Source organism: Orbicella faveolata, unplaced genomic scaffold (genome assembly GCF_042242905.1).
Source record: "Orbicella faveolata isolate gen_17 unplaced genomic scaffold, um_ofav_v1 contig_13, whole genome shotgun sequence".
In the NCBI taxonomy this organism is placed as follows: Eukaryota; Metazoa; Cnidaria; class Anthozoa; order Scleractinia; family Merulinidae; genus Orbicella; species Orbicella faveolata.
In genome coordinates, this window is record NW_028301540.1 from 7807122 (window position 1) to 7825163 (window position 18042).

An 18042-nucleotide genomic window follows, 5' to 3' on the forward strand; every position below is an offset into this window, starting at 1 on the left:
CACAAATATCAATATCAAGGTGCTTTCTTCAAGCACCCACTCAGATTGCCATTGGAACTGGCAAGAATAACTACAGTAAAAACCTGCGTGTGAGAACCTAGGGATTTAAGAACCTTCAGGCAGAAATTTGCTTTTTTAATACCCCAAAATATAAGAACCTGTTTAGCCAAACAAATTCCAACAGGTTCTTATATGTGGGGTTTAACTATCTAATTTATATATTTTTTTTACCAAAAACCAAAAAGGTGATCGAGAGTTTAGAAAATTGAATTGTTAAATGAAACTCAAAATGCACAATGTATGTTAAATTTGAACTGTTGTTATGAAACAATTATTGCTACAGTTTACAGAATGTATCATTTCTATGTAATTAATGTTGTTGGACTTTTGGCAACATGGGTACATTAATAAATATTTATAATGAAGAACAGACCAGATTTTATACCATTTTCTGATAATCAACAACGATGTCTACTCTATAGAAATTAAGAACCTAATTAAGAACCTACTTAGCCTAAACTGTCAACAAGTACCCAATAATACAAGAACCTGTTTTGCCAAACTCTGAAAAAAGTAGGTACTTACACGCGGGTTTTTACTGTATTAGTGATGGTTTAGAGCTAATCACGACGATCAAGGTACAATACAGTTCTTAAGCTTATTATACAAGTCCGTGAAAATTGCGTGTCATTAAAAATTGAAATAAGAAACAAGCTAACTGTAAACACCATCACGTACAGTTGATAGCAGGTATCCACGTTAATCAGAAGTATATATTTGATCAGAGGATATCTATAGCAAAAAGTGACACAAGTTTGAAACTTCTAAAATGTGCAAAACAATGCCACCTGCAGATCGATTTATCTCTCCCAATTAGCTAATGCAATTTTGCACTGGCACAAATATCGGTATTTCCAAAGAACAAATCACAGAAAAGAACAAACACAAGTATGAAGTACCATAAGCCAATATTTTCCACAGCATAGGCCGATGTCAACTTCCCAGGCTATGATTGAAGCATAAAGGATATAAATGGACGGACACGAACTGCTACTCGTACATTTTCCGCCATCTTGGTTGTGAAGTGTGATAGCTGTTTCCTTGGCTACTGTTCGTCTATTAGAAGATTTTAGTTTCGCTGCAAAATTCTCTTCGATATCACGAAGAACACATTGATTTCCTAACGAAAAGCCAAAATAAATGCACCGAAACACTTGATCTCACTTTTTTGAGCACCAAACATGCTCTACTTCATGAGTTCAAGTCGATGACTGGCGGGGTCACGGGGTAATATTTTTGCACGTCACAATGTTTACGTTGCGTTACCAAAACACGACACTTTCGCAATTTCGTGTCTTTCATACGACAATTAACCGACTAAATTCGTCAAACTAAGTCCATTAAGTCCATTGAACAAACGACAGCGAATAAGTAAATATTTTTACTTGAATAATGGAGCATTTTTGGCATGTTTGTTTTTGTTCAGTTCTAAAAATATGCTTCTGGCTGACAACGAAAGTAAACAGCAAAATGTGCCCCACTCCTCACCAGAACGGAAGTCAAACCTTCTCTTGGGGGACGGGTGCCAATAACAAAATTTCCCGTGCTTTGAAAATTTCAAAATGGCGGACGTAGTGATCCGTTCTTGTAGGTTTCGCGTATTTTCTCCTTCTTGTTGTAGGGCATTGTCAGGTGTTCGACAGCTGAAAACGGCTGCAAATTTGCATAAAGGTAATTTATTTGTTAGATTAGGTTGTGTTTTAACAAGAACAAAGATTCACCAGTGTAATTTCTATCATGCATCAACGCCTCATGTAGCCGGTCCAGTGGCTCAAAGTCCTGTAATAATTGTTTTCTCAGTGTTTCAGTACTTAATCTTAAGTTCTGATGTCATAGCGACCAAAAAGCTAATGAAATTTCCAATCCCCACACCACTGGTATAATTTCTCACGGAATTCGGTTTACGAAAATTCAATTTCCAAAATTTAATAAGGTATCCGGTTGTTGAGGCGCCCTCTGGCTAGTCGTTTAGCACTGCCCTGTTCAACCGGTCAACCCCCAACCTACAGTCAATTAGTCCCCAAACAAAACTCGTCTTTTAAACTCAGTATGTCATGCTTCTTTTACTCTTTTGATGTGGGTCACAAGTTGTGCTACCGTTGGGTTGTCATTTCAATTCAAATAATTGGGCTATTCCATTTTATATCTGCACCCCTCTCCCCACCCCCACCCCTTACTCCTATTGAACAGTTCCCTGTTAACCCCCCCAGAAAAAAAAATGGAATTATATTAATCCCCTTTCCAAGGGAAATCCGGGCCGTTACATGGGAAAAACCCTCAGAAAGCCAAGTTTAAAAAAACTTGGCTAAATACCTCCTCAGATTTACCATAAACACCCAACGGCCTTGTGAATTCCTAAGATCTTTACACACCTATCTTGGCCTCCCCTTTGGATATGCAAGGTCCTCATCGGGAGGGGCACAGATAGGGAGGGAGAAGGAGGGCCCAAACTATGTTTTCAGCTCAACATTTGATTCAAATCTCAAGCTGAAAACATAGTTTGGGCCCTCACAGATCCCAAAATCCACACACTGTGATAACAAATGCAAGGACATTGTGAGAGCTAATATTTTATAGTTTACATTTGAATGTAATATTTTATTTTCTTACAGCAGCTTTTGGACAAACGGTGCTGAAGTTGAATACCGGGTCTAAATTTATATCAGTGACCAAAGTGTGTGCATCCTGCACAAAAATAAGAAAACTGTCTAATCCCTCAAGTGTTGCTGTACCAAGTCAAGTTATTACTGCTAAAAGGTTTGCAATGAGCAACTGCATTACCAACAGTGCAATTGTTGATTTCATTTTAATAATTTATTTACTGACTGAGTGAACGATTGATTGATAGACTGACCATCTGAAAATGATTGGTGAACCAAACTGAGCAACTGTCTGACTGGTCGGCCAACATATGAGGGTGGTAAAGGGGGGTATAGATCACGTTTCATGGAAAATAAAGCAGCCTTTCACAATTCACGAAAATACAACATTGGCATTTCACGCTTCACGGAAAATAAAAGAGAACATTTTGGAAAATCACGGTTCACAGCGACTATGGAAATCACGATTCACGAGGAAAAAATGGCTATTTCACATTTCACAGGAAATAAAAAGGGCCGATCATGGGTCACGAAAATACCCTTTACCACCTTCACATATGACTGATTGACAGAATTGATTGATTGAACGATTTACTGGCTGGCTGACTGACTGACTGACTGGCTGACTGAGTGAGTGAGTGAGTGAGTGAGTGACTGAGTGACTGTCTGGCTGACTGTCTAGCTGACTGACTGACTGTCTGACTGACTGATTGACTGACTTGCTGACTGACTCACTGACTAACTGACTGACTGGCTGGCTGGCTGGTTGACTGGCTGGCTGACTGATACACTGTAGATTGGCTGGCTGACTGACTGTCAGATTGATTGAGGGATTGATTGATTGTATTGTTATATGTCCTTTCTGATATTTTATAACGATGCCTTTTGTAATAATTGCATTTGTTTCATTATTTTGTCACTTGACCAGATAAAGTTATCACCAATTTTCAGACCATTAAAAGTTCAGATCATTTTAAAGTTTATACTGCAAAGCATATAATGCCCTGTGTTATACTCAATAACAGAATGCCAGGTGCCAGTACATTAAATTTTAGTGTTCTTTTTTCTAATTATTATTCTTCTATTGTATGTAAAATTAACTTCCCTTAATGATACATGTAACAATAAATATGTGTATTTGTTACTAATAATTATATTTTATTGGTTTTTTTTTGCAGTACTGAAATACAGAAATCTAAGAAATACCAGCCCCTTCAAGTAAGTATGGTATGATTGTTTTATTTTCTCGCTGGTCACCAAATATAGCAGAGCTGTCAATCTTAATAATGAGCTATATGTACACTGTAACTAGGAAAACTACCAAGAGACTGGGACCATTTTCCAGCAATCTGCAATTCATCCTTACAATACATGCCTGGTTAAAAATGTTGACAATCCTTAATGTATTAATCTGCTCTTATAAACATTTTATTTTACTAAATGTTCTTCTAATCTATGATTATGTAGGTGTACATGTACTTGTGTAATCATGAGACTGTATTTATAATCACAAAGTTCTATGTTTTATTTTCTTTTGCATACTTGTGTGCGGTTTGGTTGTTTGTTTGTTTTTAGGGGTAGGGGGTTCTGTTTTCTCTTTCTTCATTTATACTTTTCAGAATCCACACAAAAAACGTGTTTTTTTCCCCCTCAGGTTATGCCATTTTCTTTGACACAAGGAGGCAAGTGTGTTGCTCATGTGTTGCAGAAACACAAGCCAAAAAGAGCGTTAGTGTTTGTGCGAGCTAAGGGTGAGTTATTACAAATCAAAAGAAAGGACATGAAATTATGATAATTCACTTTTGGCATAGGTACATGTACATGTAAGTAAAAATGTATTTACATTAGTCAAAGGCAGAGATCTAATAAAATTGGTACACATTTGTACAGTATAAATCTCCACATTGGTGACATTGCTGTGCATGGGATCTGGATTTATAAGCATTGTTGTTATTATCACCTGTCTTCTGTGGAGACCTCACCTATGCTACATGTACATATTATAATTAATTGCAGTTCTAGCTGTGGAACTTGCAAAAGAATTGGAGGAATACGGCCTGAAGTGTTCGGTACCCAAGGGTGAGGATAAGGCTGGCAGTGAGACTGAGTCAGATGGAATCAGTTCAGAGGTGAGTATTATCTTGCACTCTGCCATACAAGCATACATGTACATGTACAAAGGAAACATTGAGATTGCATAAACTTCAAAATATCAGTATATCCACATTTTCTGTCACTATTTTAATTTTTCTTTAATTCCCTTGAATTATTTGTAGGAAGTTACATACATGTACAGTCTGTACCCAGTGACAATGGACACAGAGACTTTGGACACAGAGGCAATGGACAGGCAATCAGTGGAGAAATTGTCAACAGAGACACAGCCAACAGACAGACAATCAATAGAAGAAAATTCCATGGACAGACAAATGGTGGATGATGAACAGATTGAGGATGCTGAGCCAGGAATAACCGTGGTAAGTGTTACAATACAAAGTTACCTTAAGTTTGTTAATTTATTCATTTATTTATTAAAAAAAAAAACAGGGAAACGAAATCATAAAATTCTGTGGCTCATTCACTTGTTTCGAGAGTTCAGATATCTAAACTAAGACTTAAATTTTAATTTGATCTGTCATGTAAGATCCCTGATTTGTAAACCTTGTAAATGCGAGATGGTTGACTCAATCACTGATAATTAAATATAAAATTTATTTATTAATTTTTCTTTTAATTACCACATTTACACTGCATCATACTGGCAATTTACTTTACAAAACTGATTTACAACATTGCTGTTCAGGTAATCTATGTACAGTGTAGTCAATAGACAGTCTGCCATGCAATGTGCGTATGTGAGGTTCAATGGGTTCAGGTAGCAGCTCTTGCAAGGTCTCATACATTCTCGTCCCCAGGGGCTGTACTCCTTTTGGTCAGCACCAAGAATCGCGACCTCTGGGAAGGTCAAATTTTCTGAGCATGCACAGAGTAATTGTTTCGTATTCTCAGCCAATCAGATTTGTCAGACTTGACTCTGAGCATGCGCAGAGTGACGGGAAGTCCATGAATCGCAGACTCCTGCTGTTGGACTGAGCCAGAGGTTACGATTCTTGGTGCTGATCAAAAGGAGCGCGGCCTCTGGGGACGAGAATGGGTCTCCCATGGATGTCTCAAGTGAGACATCCATGGGATGCCCTTTGAAAGAACTTGTAATAAAACCATAAACAACAGAAACAATGTCCCTAGTCTCAAAACAACTACAGCTGCTACACTATGATGACAGATTACAAGCTTGCAAGAGGTGCTGCAATTCTTGTTTGAACATGAATGGTAAATAGTCAGTGAAATTATTTTGGGCTTGCAAGCGCTGTAAGGCACTACAAAAAGTAAAGAAGAGCTGCATTTCCAGACATCTGTAATGCTCTCTCTACTTATCTTGACTACCAACACTACACAGTCACACAGAGTCATTTACAATAAGAAGGAACAGAAGGTACAGTTACAGATATATTATTAGTAATTTCAGTACTTTTACATTAGTTAGATGTAATTAACAAGATTTCATTGAAACGCACATGTACAACTATCACACACTCTAAATTAAAGTTTGAACTAATTAATGTAATATGCACAGCATGTCGCAATTGATAAAGTGGTATTTCAAATCTGCCTTGTACCTTTGCTCTGGTTCAAAATTATAACCCCTTTCAATAGCTGAAGTAGAAGAATTAACAACAATCTTTGACAGTGGTTTGAAAAATTTAGGCCAACAATTAAACCAAATTAAATTGTAAGCTCTGCATCACATGAAGCTAACTGTAATTTATTTTGATGTGCTATTATTACCAGCTGACAGAGGATGATGTTAAGTCCATGGAGGACCTCCTTCCTGTGGATCTCATTGTATTAGGTTGTTATGAACTTTAATTTACCATTTTATTTTCCAATGTACAGTAAAGCACAAATGTGATGCAAGGCAGCATATACGAACAAAATACCCGGCTTTTGGGACTTTTTGGCGAAAATAGGAAATTCGTCCTAAGAGTAAATTTTGGATTGAAAATTTGCGAGTAGTAATTTACTTTGTTGGTCAGGAACAGTTGCTTAAAACTTTTGAAGCAACTGTCTGTCTGTCTGTCTTTCTGTCTGTCTGTCTTTCAGTCTACAGACTGTCTACATGTCTGTTTGTCTGTTGGGTGGCTGATGGAGTATCTGTCTGCTGGTCGTTCTCTCTGTTTGGTTGTTTCTGTCAGTGGTGGTTTTGTTTTTTTTCTTTTGTCGTTTTTGTTACATGTACGTACGTATGCAGAATCATGCAAGTAAACACCTCCGTTTATTCAACATTTATTCATTCCATTTGTGTCTTCAGTCACAGGAAATAGGAATTTGCTTTTCTGTCTTAAATATGGTTTGCATACATAGCTGATGAAAGAGAGCATTAAATATGTGACCTTAAATGATATGCATACAGTTTATTTAGTAATTGTGGATTGTTATCGTTTAGTTCAACAGCCCATGTCTGGCAGATCATTCACACTGTTCTGTTTAAAAAAGACACATGTTAAGGTTAAGCCGCTCGATGTGGTGCTTCTCTATGCGCACAATGATATTCCCTTCTTAAGAGAGGTAAGAAAATGATTAGTACACATTTTATAACTTGTTAACGATTTTGCTTTGCAATTTTTGAGGTAATATATCAAACACAAAAGAGCGTGGTGGACCACATTTCCAAACACCGAGGAGTGAGTTGTATGCGTCGTATTTTCAACGAACTTCGAGTGGTCACACACTGTCTTGAGTGTTTGATATATCTTCCCAATCGAAACTGAAACTAAGGAGAAAACGGAGAATTAAAATCGTAAAAGTTTCATCCCCGTTACCGGGATGTCGGTCGCAAAAACCGAGATCTCGGCAACCGGGCCAGCCCGGCTTCTCATATGAGCACATGAAATTTTTAGGATTAAAAGAGCGACGAGGCGAGATCTCGGAAACCGAGCCACCCCAAATAACCGGACTCATATAAAGAAGCCCTTAGCTCGATAACTATTGTGAAATGTTATCCAAAGAATTGTCCAGCAGCAGAAAAGGCAAGAGGAATTGAGAAGTGCACTGACCCTGCATCAATTCTATCTCTTAATTGACTTCATTCTCGTCGTACCCGTCGTAGAGTCGCTAGAAATTGCATGTAAAATGTGTTTGCAAAACAAGCTTGATCTATGATTCAGGCTTTGGTATTAACAGGGCGTTTGGGGCTTTCAGGGGAAAGGGGAACAAAAAAAGAGATCACAATGTACGTTGATTTTTTTTTCTGTTTCAGATGCAAACTCATGTCAATGTTAAGAAGCTAGTACCACCTTCATTCTACGATGTGACAGTGATGACTGAAGGTGTACCGTCAGTTCAAGAGGAATCCGCGGTATGAGATATTTGGAAAAATATTTACAGATAGGATATTACACGGCGGCGTGGAGATATGAATTTTATTTCAATATTTTTACGAACGAGCCCAGCGATAGAGTAAAATATATTGTTTTCAAGACGGGAAAATAAAATTCATATCTTCAAGCCACCGAGTAGCTTTCTTTTTATTATATAGACAAACTGACGGTTTGCTCAAAGAACCGTGGAAAAGCGAGAAATGACGTCATCAATGTCCTTACTGGTGAGGATATGGAAAATACGAAACTCGGGTTCCGGATGCAGCTTCGTTTGATAGGTCACTTCCGAATTGCCCTGTGCCTCTATTTCAAACCAAGTCTAAGTGCGAAACCATTCTTATGAAAATGACTGATTTGCCTGAAAATAAACCTGTAGGCGGAACTCATTTTCATATGAATTGTTTCGAACTGAGACTCGTTTTGACGCAGAGGCAAGAGCCAACTTGGAAATGGCCTTTTTTTGCCACTAGTGTATTTTTCATTACAACACTCGTCTAATAAACAGTTATTCCACGAGCGCGCGTTGGATATGTGATATATCAAATACGAAAGACAGCGTTTCATCGGGATATCCAAACTCCGAGTAGAGAGTTGAAATTACGACGCGCAGCGGAGTATTTTTGACGACATTCGAGGTGTTTGGATAGCCGATGAAACACTGTCTCGAGTGTTTGATATATCTTTTCAATCGAAACAAAAAGTAAAGAGCAAACGGAGAAGTAAAATCGAAAATCTATGCTAATTAAGACCGGGTATCCAAGCCTCCTTCACGGTTGTGATTTTCTTTGTTTTAAGTTGACTAATTATTAATAAGTTTGAGAAGAGGTTGTGGAAAATCAACGAGGCGCGTAGGACATACATGTTCTTTGCTTTTTGAAAGAAATATGAACGAACAAGTACGGTAGTTCAGTAAAGCACACTAGAATTTGTTCCTGATACAATGAGCTGTTGAAAATCTCCGTGCGTGTTCGAGTCTTCGTTTTCCGCATTGTAACGATAAAGCTTCGTTTTCAAAGCCCTCTTCTTTTCGTTTTCCATACGTTAACTGTAGCTTGCGCTTGTGGAAGGATTTTGGCGCCTTGCATAGTGTCTATGGCGTGAACCAAGGCTACTATAGTGACGACTATACAGGCCTTATTATACAAGATGCACTTTCGAGCGGAAAGTTAATTATTAACGTACTGTAAATAGGGTCGTAGTTAACCTGTTGATTTGGTGTCGTTTAGGTGACGCCTGGAAGACGTTTGATAGAACCCCCACCACCTTCGATCACAGCAACCATCCCGCCAAAACTCGTTCCGTTTAAACGGTTTCAACCTCCGGTTCCTGTCCCAAGCAAGGTGACAATCCATTTGTACACGTTGTAAAGCTCTTAGGGAAACGTTTTCAAGTGGAGTTATAAATCCACGGTGTACTACTGCTGCAGACTCGTACTCAGTCGCTATTTACGTTACGTCGTTATTTCCAAAGGACGACAACTTTTCGAGCTGTGGTTGAAAAAGTGCACTTGGCTGGTGTACGATCGAGATGACAATTTCATGTATTGTAAAGTCTGTGCGAAAGCTACTGAAGAAGTCTAACGGATTGAGCAAGGAGTCCTAGGGCAGAAATTTTCAAAATACTGCGCTCTGTAGACATGCTGGTCTTCAAGAACACCAAATGGCCAACTTGTGTCTACATGCTATTTGTCCCCAAGGGTACGGGACACATGTTCATAGATCTGGGACTCGTAGTTTACTGGTCATGTGACTCCCAGGACTCACTACAGCATTTTTGTAGATGGATCACTGTTCCACGTGTTGCTAGGCTGGAGGCCTAGTGTGAAAGGTTTAAGTTCAAGTTTTCGTAGAGTTTACAGACATGACTTAAAGTTGCGAGATTTAAGGAAAACAATATTTTTAGATGATTTTGTATTAATATAAAGAAATAAATCTAAAACGTTAATAATACAACACTTTCATACACAAGATGTGATTTTGTTGGATTAAGCAGCCAAAAATGTCATATTTTATAGGGAGCGTGTTACGTGATTTTCAACCTTCGTTTAGGGGTGGGTCAGTCAGTTTTGCACCACATGGAAGGGGTGGGTCATGTGTTTTCTAACCATTACATTTTTAAATGTTCCGGCTCAATCCCCTCCCACCTGTACATTTTGACCAGTCTCTTAAACAATCCAATCTGACCCGCAAATAGCGACTGCCATTGGTAAATTTTACATAACCTTCGTTACGTTTCCAGTCCGTACTTGGCAGTTTCAGCACCCCGATGTTTGTGAGCCTCACTGGATGAAAGGCAAAGCGATTTTATTCTTTACCAACCACTTACTTCGTGTGTCATTTTAAATTGCTTTGTTTAACTTGTTGCTACGATTTTGCTTCCTGTTAGCGACCTGAACGCCATGGGCTGGACGACCGCGCCCGCATCTATGTCCGTGGTGGGGGTGGTGGCCAGGGCTCACCTAACTTTGGAGGAATGGGAGGAGATGGTGGGGATGTGATTGTACAATGTCTTCCATATGGCACTTTAGCTCATTTCACTCTTAAAGAAAACCGACGAATTATAGCAGAACATGGCACCTCGTTTAGGTGAGTAGCCTACTAAAACAAATCAATGTGTATTTGTTTTTCTCGTCACCTTAACCAAAAATTTCCTTTTTTGCTTTTTACGTTGCAGTAAAGTTTTGAATTTCATATTATTGACTTTAGGCAAACGACAACGGCAACAGCGACGAAAATATTTGAACAGTACAGTGTGGTCTGCCCATGCCTTATAAATCTTGTGACGTGAAATGACATCGTAGATCCAGAGACCGTGAACTACGAAGGCCATTTTTTTGAATTCCTCATTGCATTGGGTGTGTACTCTGAAAACAAATTGTCCTAAACCATTCTCTTTTACTTTAGAGCCGTTTTCTCTTGAGTGTCGAAAAGTAATTGAAAGTAATTGATTTTGTCTTATTACGTTGCACGATTGGCTTAAACAACTCGTGCCCCTTTTTGAGCTAATCACAAGTGAGACGAAAACCAATCGTGCCTCGCCTGCACACGTTTTCCCGCGCTTCGCGTCAACTACCTTGTATTTACTATGAGTTTTGATTGGTTCACTGGATTGTCTGTGTCCTTTGTGATTGGTCAGAGGGATCACTTTGGTTTTGGTTTTACGATACTCAGAATAATTATAATTATTAATAATACAAGGAATAATTATTATAATTATTATAATTATTTGCTTTTTTAGGATTGACGAAAAAGGTAGGAAACACCGTGCAATCCGTGGACGGGACACAATCATACCAGTCCCTGTTGGAACCACTTTGTCGACGGATGACGGACGAATTATCGGGGAATTAGAAGAAATAGGGTCCAAAATTGTGGTGGTTAAAGGTGGCCGAGGTGGTTCAGCTGCAACGGTGAACTGGTGCGGAGAGAAGGGCGAGAGAAATATTGTGAGACTGGAGATGAGACTGCATTCGGACATTGCTCTTGTTGGGTAAGTGACAAAGTGTTGCAGTAGTCGTACTTGATAATGTGTTACAGTAGTACAGTCAGTTCATCCGTCCGTCCGTCCGTCCGTCCGTCAGTCAGTCAGTCAGTCAAACCATCCATCTATCAATCAATTAGACGCTTAGTAACTAAGTCAGTCAGTCAGTCGATTGATCAGCCCTCCACGATCAAGGCTATCTTTTTACGTGGTTGATAGATCAAAGTGATCGCGGAGGCAGCGTGGCCGAGTGGTTAGAGCGTCGGACTTGACATCCGGATATCGCAGGTTTTAGGACCCTTTCTTACTACTAGCTGGTGTTATTCTCTGTAGCCCCGGATTCAACTCCTCCATGTTAATTGCCTCCTAACCGTTGGAATTTTGAACCATGTTATGTTCATTTACAATGTTTGATTCATTGTTTATTTCCCTCTGGGGGAGTGGTTAATTAAGATATCTGTTATTTGACATGCTTTTTTTCTTTAGGTTTCCAAATGCTGGGAAATCCACCCTGCTTGGTGCCATCAGCAATGCGACTCCAAAAACGGCGGATTACGCTTGTAAGTCACATCTTGTTGGGTTATTACTTCTCATCTAATTCTCCCAACTAAGTCTAAATCAAAGGTACTGAGGGGTATTGTCCTTGAGTAACTACGTTAAGTGGTTTAGTCGCGGTAGTTTAAAAGCTTACAGTAATATAATAGGCCATTTCCGGGTTGCCTCTGTGTCTAAACGAGTCACTCATGCGAAAGCATTCATCAGTGTAAAACTTCGCTTCATCTGCAGGTTCATTTCCATTCAAATCCAATTTATTTTCTTATGAAAAGTCTCGCGCTAGAATTCGCTTTGAAACGGAGACCCCATGTAACACGGAAGTGGTCCGTTGAAGAATCATATGGTTCAATCCAACGAGAAGAACCGATGGTCTAAATTGACTCTTCACATTTGCATTTAATACCAAGTGCCACATAAGGCCTCGGGGTTGCAGTAGCTAACCTTTAGTTCTGTTAGCTTGACGGAAACGAATGGTGGACTCATTTGTTAGAAGATGTTGGTTTCTAATAGTTAGAAATCAACGCTTTCGTTAACGGGGGAAATATTGCAAACAAAGGTTCTCGTAGATTTATTTATCATTTATAACATAACTTGTGTTGCAGTTACAACCATGCGTCCCAGCATTGGAATGGTGGAATACTCCGATCATTCTCAGGTTTCAAAATAGTAAAACAAATGAAAGTTCTCGTAGGGCGGTTTTCATTTGAGTGTCGAAAAGTAATTGGTTTTGCATCAACTACGCTACTCGATTGGCTTAAATATTCGCGCCACTTTTTCATCCAATCAGAAGCAAATCCAAAACCAGTTGTGATTCGTTCGCACACGCTTTCCCGCGCTTTGCGTCAGCTACATATAATTACTTTGAGTTTTGATTGGATCTCTGGATTGCCCATGTGTTTTGTGATTGGCCAAAGTGATTGTTTGGGGTTTGGTTTTACGACACTCAATTGAAAACCGCTCCATTGCAAAGAATGCACTTGGATACCAAACATTTGGAGATCAGAGAGTTGTTTTGTTTGGTTCCAAGTTAATTGAAAATTAGTCATTTATATATAGCAAATGACTATGGCAGATAACTTTTCTGTTTCGTTTTGTTTTGTTGTTTTGACAGTTAAAACTTATTATAATGTATTTACGTGCTTTCGTTTTTTTCCTTTACGAAGTCCCTTCCAAAACTGTACATCGAGCCATCATTTTTTAAAGCGCAAAAAGGCATTTCAGTACTCGAAATCTACCTAGAAAGATTTTCATTTTGGACAAAATAAGCGTATTGCGTCTGTAGTCTAGGCTAACAATTAACGGTGTTGTTTATTTTCTAGGTGCGAGTAGCTGACCTTCCGGGTTTAATAGAAGGTGCATCGAGTAACAGAGGACTTGGTCACGCTTTTCTCAAACACACCGAAAAAGCTAAAGCCCTGGCCCTAGTTGTAAGTAGTCGTCTTTGTAAAAAAAAAAGCCTTCGACCACATTTGTCCGTGTTTGCACTGGTGTAGACTTAATACTGAAATGGCGTCATAAAATTATGGAAAGTCAAATGTATGGTTTCACTGATGGGTTTGGGGCTATGAACTTGAACTTAAACCATGAGAGTATATACTATGGGAAAATGTGATCGATTTTTTCTTTGTTTTCTTGTTGTTTCTGTTTTGTTTGTTTTTTGTTTACCGTAACAGGGAAAATTCACTGGAGAATTGGAGGCGGGATTAAAATTGAAATCGCGTACATTCAAGATTTCAGAATAATTGGATATATCCAAAAGTTCCACACTTGGCTCGAGGAGTCGCGAGCAAAATTGAAAATGGACCGCTTGATTTCCCGGCGGTCTAGTTTGTCCCTAGTGGCGAAAGACGTGATCAGTCTAACACAGATAAAGTTAGAAGCAGGTTTAATATGGTTTGTTTGCTGGAATGCTGCAGCTATTCAGGCTGTCGATTTTATGAGATGTTTAAGAAAGAAGCTGGAACAAGAAAAACAGGTCTAGTCAGTTGTCCAGCACTTAGTTCAAAAAGCTCGGGCAATTTTCTCAAACGATGAGAATTAAGAGCCAGGACCAATCATGACTCGAGTTCGGCGTGAGACGCGATTTATTGACTTGATTGTTTCTGTACTTTGTGATTGGCCAGAGAGATTAGCTTTGGTTTTGGTTTTACGGGATTTCAATATTATAAACACAACAATCTATCGGTTGCTGATGCAAAGCGCGAAAAAACCAAGCAAACAAACGAACAAACATGTTAGCACAAGTCACATTTGATTGTGGGTCTATTTTTGATTGGATGACAAAGAGGCGCGATAATTTTAAGCCATTCGTTATGCTTAGCAAATGCGAATATTTTCGACTCACAAGTGAAGACCTCCGCATTAGAATAATTCAATTGTTTTTACTTGTAGGTGGACGTTGACGGCTTCCATTTCAACGACAAATTTCCTGCTAGGACAGCATTTGAAAACATCTGCATTTTACTCAAGGTATTTTATTCCATCAGCTTCCTCGACGGTTATCAGGCCTGCTTTAGATTTCCTCACGCTAGCTCTTACGGCATTTCAGTTGTGGTTGGTTCTCGCCGGATGCTTTGTATTCCAAAATAGTGATGTATGAGCACAGCTATGTCAGTCGTCTTCGCAACAAAGAAAGACGATAATTGAAAATTTTTGGAAAAGAAAGCGTGAAAACGGCTAACTTGCTGTTTAGGAGTTCGCCCTGTTTAGCTATGGTTAACATGGTCACTAAAGAGTTCTGCGTAGGGCCTATTTGCGGTTCCTAAGAGGTAACTTTGTCAGTAATTTTTCCTCCTCCTCAATTTGCACAGGAGCTGTTTGTGTACAAGAGAGAGTTACTAAATCGACCCAAGATGCTTATTGTCACAAAGCTTGACAGGAAAGGCGCCACTGGGAGATTTCAGGCTTTGAAGCACAAATTAAACTCTATCCACGAACATGGTAAGTCATATTTCTGACCCGTGTTATATTCGAATCTCTTTCATGTTGCCGCCACAATGAATAATTTTCGACGCGTTCGTACATTGCGAGGCGAGTGGCCTGGCATGTTGCCATAGGTTACTTTTCGATGTACACGTAACGTATCGGTGAATACTGGCTGCCCCTGAAATGTTCTAAATGGTAGCAAGAATCACATTTGGAATAATTTAAGGGGCTAGGTCACAATGTGATTAAGATAATTCTGTTTATGTTCGGTAATGGCTGTCTTTTTTGTCAAAATCTCAGCCTTATAGCAAGTGGCTATGAGCTTACCCAAATGCAATCCGTTTCAGTCATATCAAATTTTGCCCACCCATACCTCTTTTTGACTTTTCTGTTTTTGTTTTGAGTGCTCAGCTCTAAGCAGTTATATATTGTGGGAATGACCAGTTGGTAAGAGCTGGGGCACGTTTCTCGAAAGCCCCGGAATCTTTTCGGGCCCGAAAAGCCATTTTTAGTTAATCGCTTTTTAGAGACAGAGGCATATACGCCTGAAACTTCTTGTATGAAGAGAACCTCTGTTCGTATTAAGAATATATGAATAAAACAGCTCTGTAGTCAAAAGGTTTGAGATTTTGCTACGGCTTTTCGGGTAAGAAAACTTTCAGGACCTTGAATAAACGGGCCCCTGAAATTGCCTAAAATTGCGTGGCCTAGTCCCTTTAAGGCTGCACTGTCAATTGCTACTCGCATCATAACGCTTTCCGGAATGGTGATCTAGGTTTGACAACCATATATCGTCTAGAAAGTGGAAGGTGACGAGGCGTACCAAAAGTTGATATTGGACACCGGATCAAGTCATCTATATGCCTCGGACAGTTCTTTATGCTTCAAAAGGCATTAGCTAACCTTGTATGAAATTAAGGCTGGTTTTCAGTAGCGACGCAAGCGCAAGCACAAGCGCAAGCACAAGCGCAAGCACAAGCGCAAGCACAAGCGCAAGCACAAGCGCAAGCACAAGCGCAAGCACAAGCGCAAGCACAAGCGCAAGCACAAGCGCAAGCACAAGCGCAAGCACAAGCGCAAGCACAAGCGCAAGCACAAGCGCAAGCACAAGCGCAAGCACAAGCGCAAGCACAAGCGCAAGCACAAGCGCAAGCACAAGCGCAAGCACAAACGCAAGCAATAGGGATGACCCAAGGCAAAACGAAATTCGACGTAAACACAAGCACACGAAAAATCATCCGAACCTTCCGCCATTTTGGAAAACTGTTCAGGCGAGAGGCAATCTGGATCCAGTGTTTTCATTGGCCAAACATAACCACGTTTGGTAAATATCCTTGTGCTTGTGTTATGCCTGAGCGGTATTTCGTTTTCAATTGTTGCAACGCAAAAACCAGAAAAATTTTGATCCTTATACTTATGCTTGCGCTTGTGCTTTAGCCCGCGTCAAGGCAGTTTTCACGGTGAAAGAAGAATTATCGTGTTTACGCTTGTGCCTGCGTCGCTTGTAAAAACCAGGCTTTAACCAAAAGAGAAGCATGCGTACATCAATGCTAAACTGTTATCTACAATTTACACTGTACTTAGAAATCACCATTTCGTGCTGGTGACTTGATTAGACTGCACGATACCCTTATCTCAAACTTAGCAACGAAACATTACATGGCTTCATTAATTAACCCCGTCGTCTTAATTTGCTTTCTTTTTTACAGAATCCCTTCTTTCAGTTCTACAAGAAATCTCTTCAAACAGCCCAACAACCCAGGAAAATGCCAACTTGATAGAATTAACTGAGGAGCTTACAAGAACGAGTTTTGATTTCGTTGTGCCATTTTCCGCCGTGACATCATTTGGTCTAGAAGACCTTCGTGATAAAATCAAAGAGCTAACATAGATGGAGCATTCATAGGTTTCAATAAAATTAATTTACATATGTGGTATTCGTCAAAGAAAGAATAAAGCACGGCAGATCATTGCACATGTTTCATGGCCGTCCCCTCTTCCTCTTACCCTGGAGGTTTGAGGACTGGGCTTGCCTCGTGATGTTGTTTGAAGGCTTGCAGAGAGTGTGATGTGCCCCGTATCTATTATCTTGGCTGCTCAAACGAAGGAAAGTTATGGATCATCGAGGTTTCAAGCAACGGCTGCATCTATCTATATGATTGTAATGATGGTGGTGTGGTTCCGTCACACAGGCAGATCAAAGTTAAACAATCAACCTTGAACAAGATGACAACTTAAGTCATGAAGCCATTAGATAGTAAACGACGATGTTGCTCGCATGGCACAAATGGAAGGAGTGGCCATGGACAGCAACTGAGAAAGCTATTTTTTTTTCTTGCAACGACTGGTTTGAATGTATAAGTGGATCCAGAGAATGGGCCTTAGTGGGATCTATCAGCCGACTCGTGGAAGTAAACGTCACTTTTTCGGAGAATGAAAGAACGTTTGATCTCTTCCCGAGCCCAGTGTACATGTTTGGCATTGCAGTGGATGACAACAGATTCCTGTTTTATGTCACTAAACAGTGCAGTAAAAGTAGATGTCTTCTCAAGTTTAATTACGAGATCAATTTTGAAGGCATCAAGATGTTGCTTTTGAGGTCTTCTCTAACTTTCCTTGTAAACTAGAAGAGTGTGGAAGCAATGAACGGCAAATTTGGTGACTTTTCCTACATTTATCCGAGAACAATTTGATGTGATTTGTCATTGCTCAAGAATTAAACTGGATGCTTCCATTTGGATGTATGTGTTTTTTGACGATTGATTAACTTACTTGACACGTTTTAGCTTCCAGATGGGATTTGAACCCACCACCCTCCGTAATCTAGCCGGATGCTCTAACCACTGAGCTGCTGGAGACTCTATGATTAGTGAGCAAAGGTGAAATGTGGGTCTTTAACTGGAACCGCATCGCACGGTCACACAGCCAAATAATGACTTGGCACATCTGAACTCATAACTGCATCGCCAGTCACATGGAAGCAT

The 18042-nt window shown here is 39.7% G+C and overlaps 1 protein-coding gene across 2 annotated transcripts; it reads left to right on the top strand.

Annotated features, from left to right (window-relative positions):
* The first annotated feature begins 1585 nt into the window (after nt 1-1585).
* LOC110069663 (uncharacterized) lies at nt 1586-17798 on the top strand. Of its 2 annotated transcripts, none has more exons than XM_020777192.2 (18): nt 1586-1731; nt 2673-2817; nt 3839-3878; nt 4315-4411; nt 4677-4789; nt 4937-5137; nt 6510-6570; nt 7165-7286; nt 7978-8076; nt 9325-9438; nt 10484-10683; nt 11336-11587; nt 12065-12138; nt 12736-12788; nt 13453-13560; nt 14525-14602; nt 14944-15073; nt 16768-17798. In XM_020777192.2, exons 1-18 carry the CDS (start codon nt 1623-1625, stop codon nt 16947-16949), a joined length of 2178 nt encoding a protein of 725 aa, XP_020632851.2. In that variant the 5' UTR covers nt 1586-1622; the 3' UTR covers nt 16950-17798. The 2 variants fall into 2 exon arrangements, with proteins under 2 accessions (XP_020632851.2, XP_020632852.2); XM_020777193.2 differs by having other exon boundaries at nt 2676-2817.
* The last annotated feature ends 244 nt before the right edge of the window (nt 17799-18042 follow it).

Bases quoted from the DNA above. Each gene is read 5' to 3' on its own strand.
- LOC110069663 (XM_020777192.2), top strand. From the start codon at position 1,623: ATGGCGGACGTAGTGATCCGTTCTTGTAGGTTTCGCGTATTTTCTCCT. The intron at 11,588-12,064 runs GTAAGTGACAAA...TTTTTTCTTTAG, and splicing joins TCGGACATTGCTCTTGTTGG to GTTTCCAAATGCTGGGAAAT. The intron at 13,561-14,524 runs GTAAGTAGTCGT...TTTTACTTGTAG, and splicing joins CTAAAGCCCTGGCCCTAGTT to GTGGACGTTGACGGCTTCCA.